This window comes from Urocitellus parryii, unplaced genomic scaffold (assembly GCF_045843805.1).
Source record: "Urocitellus parryii isolate mUroPar1 unplaced genomic scaffold, mUroPar1.hap1 Scaffold_259, whole genome shotgun sequence".
Lineage (NCBI taxonomy): Eukaryota > Metazoa > Chordata > Mammalia > Rodentia > Sciuridae > Urocitellus > Urocitellus parryii.
In genome coordinates, this window is record NW_027552525.1 from 192854 (window position 1) to 202406 (window position 9553).

General features: G+C 66.5%; 1 protein-coding gene across 1 annotated transcript; it reads right to left on the reverse strand.

Annotated features, from left to right (window-relative positions):
- Positions 1-657: 657 nt before the first annotated feature.
- On the reverse strand, positions 658-7822 carry LOC144251896 (gamma-parvin-like). The gene is made up of 6 exons (XM_077794551.1): positions 7790-7822; positions 6204-6299; positions 4132-4196; positions 2693-2795; positions 1764-1904; positions 658-821 (listed from the first exon to the last, which is right to left on the reverse strand). Exons 2-6 carry the CDS (start codon positions 6280-6282, stop codon positions 658-660), a joined length of 552 nt encoding a protein of 183 aa, XP_077650677.1. The 5' UTR covers positions 6283-6299; positions 7790-7822.
- Between the last annotated feature and the right edge of the window lie 1731 nt (positions 7823-9553).

Genomic DNA, 9553 nt, shown 5'->3' on the forward strand with positions numbered 1-9553 from the left:
TCGCCTGGCCCCCTCTCAGGGTGGCTCCTGAGCAGCCCTCCCTCGGGGCCCAGTGGAACTGTCCTTCCCCATGGGCCCTGAGCCCAGGAGGCTGGGGACTGGCACTGCCCATTCCCTGAGATTCCCCGTCTCAGGGGCCATGGATGGTGAAGGGGCCCGTCCATGGTCGTCCTGTTGCAGGGCCACAAAGGCAGGCCCTGCTCACCCGGGGCCCCGGTGGGGGCAGGAATCATGGGGTGCTCAGAGCCTGCTGGGGACAGAAGCCACGGACCCTGGAAGGCACCCGGCCCAGCTGGAGTGGGTGGCGAGAGGAGACCTTCCCCGAGGAGAGGGGGCGTGGGCACGGCCAGGACTGGCCCATGAGAGGCGTCACCAGGGCAGCACCCTGCCTCCGGGATGTGACGGCGCCAATGTCCCATGTGCTGTCAGTGGCCATCAGCTGGATCTTCCAGACAGCTGCTGGCCTCAGCCTCTGGGCAGGAACCATCTGCTAAGATGGACCAGACTGGCCAGCCCAGGGCCCTCCTCCTGCCCAGCCCACCTCTGCAGCTGGCACCTGCCTGCTGTCCGGTGAGATGTGAGATTTCTCCCAACACCCTGGAACCCAGCCCAGCCCACCCCGCCTCAGGCAGCACCCAGCTCAGGGTGCCGTGAGCATCAAGGTGCTCCGTCCTGTGTCCGAATGCCTGGGCCAGGGCCAGTTACCTCGATGGTGACCACCTCCACCTGGACATTGCTTGGGAGGGGCAGGCTGGGTTGGAAGTGCTTGGCCAGGGCCACGAGCAGGTGCAAGGTGGCCACCAGGTCCTTGTTGAAGATGGCTGGGGGAGAGGAGTGTGGGTCATGCTGAGGGCCACCAGAGCCTGCAGCCTCACGGACGCTTCCTGGCCACCAGGGCCCGTGGCAGATCGAGGAGCCTGGGCCAGCTGCCGTGGGCAGTGTGTGCCCAGGACACTGCCACCTCTGAGCTTCCAGTTCTTTTTAAGTTTTTGTTGGGGGCTTCACAGAGTGACTCTTTGGATTCTGCCAGTTGTCACAGCCCAAGGAGCACCAACCCCACCCACCGTGCACCCCAAGGGTCCAGGGTGACACAGCCACCCGCTGGCCTGAGAGAGATGGGAGGTGCACATTCAGAACCTAGAATAGTCCCAAGCTCCCAGCACCCACTTCAGCAGTGACGGCACCCTGAGGCCGGGGCCTGGGGCGGTGGCTCACTGGTGTCTTCCTTGAAAACAGCGACTGCCCACGGCCAGGCCTCCTGGGACAGTCACCCTCAGATTTAGGCCGACTGACAACATTGTAAATGTCGGTCACGGGGAGTGAGACTCCAGACCCTGTGGTGAGTGCAGGCCTGGGTCCAGGTGAGTCATGTTGTCACCACCCAACCCCGGAGAGGCCGCCGGACTCCCCCTGGCCTCAGGAAGGAGAACCCGGGGCCCAGGGGACGAGGGAGGCTGTGCGGGTGGAGCTTAAATAAATCTATGATGGTGAGGCCAGGTGGCGGGGCCCCTGGACTCTGCTGCTGTGTCACTGTCCCCGAGACTCGACCTTGGGCTTCTGGGGCAGTGACGCCCCTGGGGCTCTGGCCTGCCCCTCCTCCTCCGGGGACCCTCGGTGCCCGCTGCCCAGGCTGCTCCAGGCCTCTGCTCCCTCCCAGCCTGGGCAGGAGGCTGCGCGGCCTCTGGGTAGATGCCAAGTCTCCGGGCAGAGGGCACCAGGCTGCCCTGCCCTCCCGCGCCCAGGCCTGGCTGGGCCCTGCTCACCCTCCACGCTCCACTTGGCCTGCGGCTCCTCCACCTGCAGAGCCCGGTTCACGGCCCCCAGGACCACCTCCAGCTTGCGCCTCTGACTCGCGGCCGTCAGGGCGATCTCCTCCACCTGCAGCCGGAGTCCCGCCAGCTTCTCTGTGGCAGGAGAGGGTGGTGAGGGCCGGGACGGTGGCAGGGCCATGGCTGAGCTGGGCACCCTGGGGGCGCAGAGCCCTGGACCACCCCAGAGCCTCCGCAGGCTGTGCTCCTCAGCCCCTGTCCACATGGGCCACCGTCTGAAGGGGCCACGTGGCATGAGCAGAGCACAGCCCTCCCAGCCTGCTGCCCACCCCACCCGGGCGCTGGCCCCCAGCCTCCCACAGCAGACGCTTCATGTCTGCAGGGCAGTGTGGCCTGATGGTTAAAGCCTACGCTGGAGGCTCGTCCCTGACCCTGCCCCACACACTGCTCGTCTAACTGCAAGGCTTTGGACCAGTCCCCAGGCCCCTGGGAGCCTAGGGAGATGGCCCTGACATCGGCACCCCTCCGACAGCTGAGCACCTCTCCCAGGGCGACCTGTCCTCTCTCCAGCCCTCAGGGCAGCCCGAGGGCCGGCTCGGTGGGCTTCCTCATCAGCTCCCGGCCCCTAAAACCAGCTGGTGCTCAGTAAATGCTGGCCAGGCCGGTGGTGCCGAGGGAGCTCGGCCAGGAGGCCCCGGTCCCCTGGTGGGCTGCCCTGGGGGGCTGCCCTGGGGGCAGGCCTCCTCCTCCCAGCTGGGGCCCTTCTAGGCAGGGCCCTGGAGCTCCTTCCCTGGAGGCCACCGTGGGGACGGTGTCGGGGAAGGGACGGTGTGGGGGAGGGGCGGTGTGGGGGAGGGGCGGTGTGGGGGAGGGACTGTGTGGGGGAGGGACAGTGTGTGGCCCGCTGGCTGGGGAGCACTCACGGAACAGGTGGTGCAGGATGAGCCCGTCGAACATGTCCTCCTCCAGGCTGCGCACCACCACGTGCTCGGGGAGGAGGGCGGCGTTGATCCACTCCACCAGCACCTGAGGGCAGGGGACGCCTGGGTCACCCGCTGGCCGCCACCGCAGCCTGGGTGGCTCCCCCCACCTGCCACTGGGCCACCCTTCAAGGTCTGGCCCAGTCACCTCCTCTGCAGCCCCCTGACCCCACACGCCAGGGTCACTCTGGGCTCCACAGACCCCCGGGTCTCTCCTCCACCCGAGAGCACCGAGGGCATCCTCACGAGTGACAGTGACAGTCACCTGTGGGCGGATGGGGACATGCCTGTGGAGCGGGGGTGGGGTCTCGGGTGGTTCTGGGAAGGGGGGTGTGCACTGACTGGAGCCCACTCCACCGCCAGGGAGGGCCTGCATCCTGACACAGGCCCGGGCTGTCCCCTCAGGCCCCAGACTCCTGCCAGACTCCAGGTGGGACTTCCAGCCTCCAGAACTCCCAGGGGTGGCGTTCCCCCCGCTCTAGGCCACCTGGTTGGGGGTGACATGTTACGGCTGGCACAGGGCGGGCACAGGGCTGCTGGTGTCCTCCTCCAACCCCACCCCAAGCTTCACCATGGAGGTGACACTGGCCAGCTGCCCCCACAGCTCTGCCTGGGGCTGTCCCTGGAGGCCCAACCCTGCGGGGACAGGTCACAGCAGGCGGATGACACGAGGCACCGGGTGGGACACTGAGGCCTCTGCACTGAGCTGACTCTTGGGACACAGGCTCGAGTCCCTGTGGCCATGACCATCCGTCCCTCTCTGCGCTGGCCCCTTCCTTCCACACCTGGGATGACCCCCAACCCAAATCCACAGCTCACGACCAGCTTCTGGGGACCCAAACCCAGAAGGCTGTTGGCCAGGGGGGCTCTTCTCTCGGACTCAGGGCCAGCGGGGCTGTGCGCGGTGGTGGGTGGGAAGGGGTGGAGGAGAGAGGGGGAAGGTCCACAGAGCCGCAGGGCGCAGAGGTGGAGGCCCGGGCCAGCAGAGGACCCATGGCCCAGCCGAGAACGAGAACAGGTGGCCCAGGCCCACACCCACCGGCCACCAGCTCCCCTCAGCCCTGGGTGGCCGAGTGGGAAACAGGACCCAGGCTGAGGGCCTGAATCAGACCCTCACTAGGTCACGGCGTGCTGGGTGGCCCACACAGTCTGCTACCTCTCCCTGGGACACAGGTGACAGAAGTCCCCATCGATAGTCATGAGGTGGATGGGGTGTGCCAGGCACAGGTTGGCGCTCGGCCTTCAGCAGGTCTCCAGGGCCTACGGGTCCCCCCGACAGTCAGAGGCCAAGGAAGGGAGAGGGCAGCCCGCTGTCCTCCAGGTGGAGGCAAGTGCCAGGCAGGGGACAGACCCCAGAGCGTCGGTGCTGAGGGCTGCCCTACCTTTTGCAGTTCTTCAAACTTGGGGTCCTTCCGGGAACTGGGGGGCAGGTATTTCTTCTTGGCTCCTGGAAACAGAGGTGGGCATGATGCACGTGTGGGGCCCAGAGGAAGCTCGGCCGCGGTCTCCCTGAAGGTCACCGCAGAGCTGGGGCCTGGGCCTCACCTCGAGCGCCCTCTGCCCAGGTCCCCCGAGAGCACCAGCTCGACCCCGGAGGCGGTGAGCTTTGTGTTTGGGGTCCTGCCTCAGTTCAGGGTTTATTGCTTGTTTCCGTGAAATTCAAACGGAACTGGGTGTCCTGCGCCTCCTCTGGCAGCCCTGCCCTTCACTCTGGTGAAACTTCAGCTCACCCGCGGCCTCACCAGCTCCGAGGGCCGCGGTGGACACTGCCCTGGCTGCCCTGCTGCGCCGGGCACTGAGGCCAGCCCACGCCCTCTGAGGCCCCGAGGCTCCCCCGCATTTTAGACCCCAGGGCCCACAAGATGTGAGGCCTGCGGACCTCCAAGGTCAGCTGGCCCCAACATGTGGGGGACACGGAGTCAGCCCACGGCCGCCGCGCCTGAGCTCACAGCGCAGCCTTCCCCCGGGGACTGGCTAGAAACCCCCAAACCTCCCACACTTCCCAGCCCCGAGGAGCTCCTGGGTGAGTAAGGAGGGAATGGGTGGGTGGGTGAGTAGAAGGAAGGAAGGAAGGAAAGATGGATGGGTGGTGGGTCGGTGGGTGGGTGGGTGGTGGGTGGATGGGTAGAGAGGTGATGGATGGTTAGATGGGTGATGTATGAATGTGTGGGTGGATGGATAGATAGATGGTGGGTGGGTGGATGGATGGGTGGGTGGGTGGGTGGGTAGGTGCATGGATGAGTGGGTGGGTGGATGGGTGATGTGTGGGTAGACGGGTGATGAATGGGTGATTGGGTAGATGGGTGGATGGGTAGGTGGATGGATGGGTGGGTGAAGGGTTGAGTGGGTGGGTGGATGGGTGATGGGTGGATGTGGGACCGCCCTCTTGGAGCGGGTTCCCAGGACTCCTAATCATCTCGAGTCCTGGCTCTGTGTTGTGGAGCTGTAGGTGTCTCTAAGTCAACTGTAAAACAGAAAGTAAATATTTATTTCAAGTTACCAAGCCCTGCCACCCCAGCTCAGCCGTCTTCCTTGTGATGGTTTCCAGGCTCCGGGGCTCATAAACCAGGAGGGACAGCAGACAGACAGGAAGCTGACCAGCTGACTGGGAACAGAGCCGTCCTTCCTCGGGCCTGGCCCGCCCACCCCCTGGGACCCTCTTGGCCGGGGGGTTCTCTCCCCGTGGCACCCACGTGGCCAGGCTGTGTTCACAGGGTCAGCGCTCAGCTGGCTTCTCCTGGGGTCCCCGCTCTCCTGGCCTGGCCTTGCCCAGTGCTTCTGCTGTGGGGACTGGCTCTGTCCTGGGCTCACCGAGGGCCCTTCCCCCAGGCCAGGCCTGCCGCCTGGCGCGTGGAGGTGTGGGACTTTCTGTTTGGGCACACGGGCGTGCGCAGCGCTGTGTGCCTGCAGCGTGCTGTTGGGGGCGACTTCTAGGAGGGAGACTCCAGGGGCCATGCTCACCCCCGAGGATGGGATTGCTCGGTCCTGTGCCCACCCACCTTGGGAAGAGACCCACTGTGTGCAGGGGCAGACCTACAGCCCCTCACCCTCCAGGCCACGGGACCCTGGGGAGGCAGCACGGTGTGGAGGGTGGACCCTGGGCCCTGCGGCCCCTCCTTGGCTGGGGGCCAGCTCCATCCTCACTAGCCGAGCTACAGGACATGGCTCCCCATGCCTCAGGGTCCTCTTCTGTAAAAGGTGGCAATGGCACCCACTCTTGGGAACAGAGATCTGGGCAGGAGCCCTCAGCGCCAGCTGTGCCCGTTGGGCTGGCGCCAGCTTTCGCAGCACAGGAGGCCATGCGGTGGGTGCAGGGGGCTGTGGAAGGTTCCAGAAGCAGAGCTGGGTCCAGCCGAAGTGAGGCAGAGGCAGGGCGAGCAGCCTGGGAGCCGTCCCTCATGACACGGACCCTCACCCTCGGCCCCAGCCCCGGCCCCCAGCCACTGGGGCGCACCTGGCGGGAGCTGCTCCTCGGTGGGCAGGGCCGCCTCGCTGGGGAGCTGCAGCAGGTTGTACAGGGACTCTGGCTCCATCTTCTCTCTGGCCTGCCCTGGAGGACGCAGGGGACAGAGGGTGTCAAGTCCCAGAGCCCTCAACTCACTCTGTGCTTATCTATCATTTCCTCCCACCCAGGAGGCTGGGGGCGGGGGCGTGGAGTTCAGCTCCAGGTGGACAGGTCACCATGAGGGCCCAGGTGAAGGGACGGGGTCCCGGTGGGCAGGAGGCCTAAGCACAGGATCGAGGACACACCAAGAAAGGCTTGTGGGGCGGGTCCTCGCCGTGCCCCCACTGTGGGTGCCGAGCAGCCCCCCGAGGCCTGCAGGGCCCTGTGGGCTCCCCCTCCCCAGCAGCCGGCAGAGCCAGCTCAGCCAGTTCCTCAGAGCTCAGAACCCCACCCCCGGCCCAGCAGGGAGCCGGCCTGCGTGTGGGCTGGCAGATGGCACTGACGTCCCAGATGTTAGCTCCTGCGGTGGAACATGCCAACGGGGCCTCTGGGCCCAAGGCTGAGCAGAGAGGGCTGGAGGGGGGGCCGAGCACCGAGCCCAAGCCCCCAGGCCGTCCCCACCTGCAGCTTGGGGGACCGGCAGGACTCTCCCCAGCACCCGGGCCTCTCAGGGAGTGAGGTCTCAGGGCCAGCTGCTCTACAGGGAGGGCCAGGCTCCTTGTTGTCACTGCTATGGGCCCTTCCGGTTCCCCAACCCTCTTCCTGTCTCTGGTTCCAGTCGCTGAGGGCCAGCAGCCTCCCCCGCCTCCAGCCCCTGCTCCCCCCCTTTCCAGACTCTCTCAGACAGCCGGGTGGCAGGGCACCCACAGGGGTCCAGGCAGGGAGCCCCCCCGCGCCCCGGGGAGGTAGGGGACTGGAGGGCCCTGGAGCCCCCCTCTTTGGGCGCACAGTGGCCCTGCTCTGAAGTGGGGCAGGGGGCACTACACTGGCCCCACAATTCCCATGTCCAGGGGACACTCAGATGCAGCCTGGGCCACAGCTGCAAGAGGGGAAAAAGCCCTGGCCTGGGCTCGGAGGCCCGGGTTCCAGGCAGGCTCCTCCTCACGCCGGCTGTGTGACTCCAGGCAAGTCCCCTCTCCTCTCTGGTCCTCATTCATGACCAGGAGGGGCTGGACTCAATGCTGGACCGAGGTGGCTGAGGGGACACAGACGTGGACGGTCTCTAGTGACCAGCAGCCCTGGGCAAGGCTCTCTTCTGCCCCAGCCTCAGTGGCTTCCCAGAAGGGGGGTCGCCTTTGTCCCCCAGGACTGCACGAAGCTCAGAGAGGCCAGGGGTCCGGGAACGTCTCCCTGGTACAGGGAGAGGCACAGCAGGGTCCCTGGAGCCTCAGCAGGTCCTCCGTGAGATGGGGAGGGGGTGAGGCAGCCCCTAGGCGCCATGGGGTGAGGGCCTCGGTGTTGACTCTGGCCTCCAGCCCCGGCAGCCTCAGCCAGGGGGCTCCTTCCCTTGTGGCCCTGATCGGGCTCCCAGGCACGTGGACAGGCAGGGGCTCCCGTGGCCGAGGCCTTCCCCAGGCCCAGATGCAGGGACTCACCTAGCGCCTCCTGTACCCGGGAGATCAGGTCTCCCCAGGGTCCTCTGCTCCTGGGAGAGGCAGGTTCCGCTTCCTGGGCGGGTGGGTAGCCTGGGCCCTGCGGGGGCGGCAGGGGCCTGCGCACTTCCTCTGGGGCCTGTTCTGCTGGTGGCGGTGGCCGCGGGGAGCTTCCTCCTCTGTGCTGCGGGCCAGGAGGGCGCTGGGAGGACCAGGCTGCAGGAGCCCACGGGAGCCCGGCCCCACCACAGCCTGGCTCCCAGCCCCGGCCTCCCAGGCACCTCCAAGGGGGCATGGCCGACTTCCTCCCCTCCTCCGCCCCAGCCAAGCCGCTCCCTCCCCTCTCCCCACCTCCCAGGGGCAGCTTTTGAGGCCAGGACCTGGGGTCGGCATCCCACACCCCAGCCACCAGCAGACTGTCCCTCTGCTCCACCTCTGACCCCAGGCCTCCTCCCCTCCCCTGCACCTGCAAGTCCCAGGCTCCTCCAGTCCTGCTGGCCACAGCTCCATCCTCTCCCCTGACCTCTGCTGACCTCCCTGCCCTCCCCCCTTAGCCCTGCTGACCCCCTCCTGTTCCCTCAGTGCCCTGCTTGGCAGCTCTGACTCTTCCCTGCTACAAGCCCTGCCCGGCTCTGCACTTGGACCTCGGTGCCCCTCCTCCAGGAAGCCTCCTGCCCTCTCAGGCAGGTCCTGCCTGGGATTCTTACAGGGCCCTGAAGCCCCACTCTCCCAGCACTTGGCCTGTGACCACACCATGGCTCAGCGGGGGCTGCAGGCTGGTGTTTGAGACAGGTCTCCACCTGGGGGCTCTGCAAGGCAGGGCGGCTCTCTTTTGCCCATTGTGCCACAGCCCAGAACAACCCACACCCAAGGTGGGCTCAAGGGGTAAATTGGTGACTGTTATTGCTGAGGGGATGAGGCAACTTCCTAGAGGGGACAGGGCCTCCGTGGCTGAACAGGAGTCTGCTGGTTAGAGACCCGGGAGGGACCCCGGAAGCAGCACACACAGAGCCTCGGGGGTTCGGGAGAGACCCCCGCACAGCGGGTTTGTCGGAGAACACCTGAGACCTGGGCTGTTTCTGAGCTTAAATCTTCATGACCAGATGGACTGTGAGTTTCCACAGTGACAGGCAGCCATGCTGGGGACCAGGAGACAAGCCACCCTGTCTTTGCCAAGAGATCAGAGAAGTGGCCGGATCAGGCAGGCGGAAGAGCAGGGCAGAGCCGAGGGCAGGGAGGTGGGCATGCGGGGTGATGACACGCGGGATCCCCGCGCTTTCCCCCGACTGCCGATGAGAAGACCCACGCCGTGGTGAGCGCGCTGAGTGCCCGGAACCTGCCGAGGAGCAGGGCCCACCATCAGCCCACACCAAGGAAGAAACCAGGGCTCCCCAACAGCCTGTGCCATTCCCAGGTCCCCTGCAGGACTGGGGCTCACAAGGACCCAGGGAGAGAGAAAGCCCCATTGGGACCTGGGTCACGGGGGTTGGGGAGAAGGCTCAGCCTGGCTCCGGGTCCCATGGTCCTGGTGGCAGCTTCCGAACCTGGATCCCGGCCCCCACCAGCGCAGCAGAGGGCTTCACCCACCTGCTTTCAAATGCAGGAACTGAAGGGCCTGGGTGGGGGGACCCTGAGCCAGTGAAGAAGGTGGGAAGGCGGAGCCCCAGCTCAACCGTGTGTGGGGCCCAGTCCCAGGGCCCAGGAAGGCCATTTCAGAAACTCCTCCACCAGGGTCAGCTACTCCATGGTGGGCAGGAATCCAGCTGA

What these genes read in the sequence shown, in the direction of transcription:
- LOC144251896 (XM_077794551.1), bottom strand. Translation starts at nt 6,282, where the DNA reads ATGGAGCCAGAGTCCCTGTACAACCTGCTGCAGCTCCCCAGCGAGGCG. An exon ending in AGTTTGAAGAACTGCAAAAG is followed by an intron (nt 2,796 to 4,131) that starts GTAGGGCAGCCC and finishes CCCTGCCCTCAG; the next exon opens with GTGCTGGTGGAGTGGATCAA. An exon ending in CATCCTGCACCACCTGTTCC is followed by an intron (nt 1,905 to 2,692) that starts GTGAGTGCTCCC and finishes CTCCTGCCACAG; the next exon opens with AGAAGCTGGCGGGACTCCGG.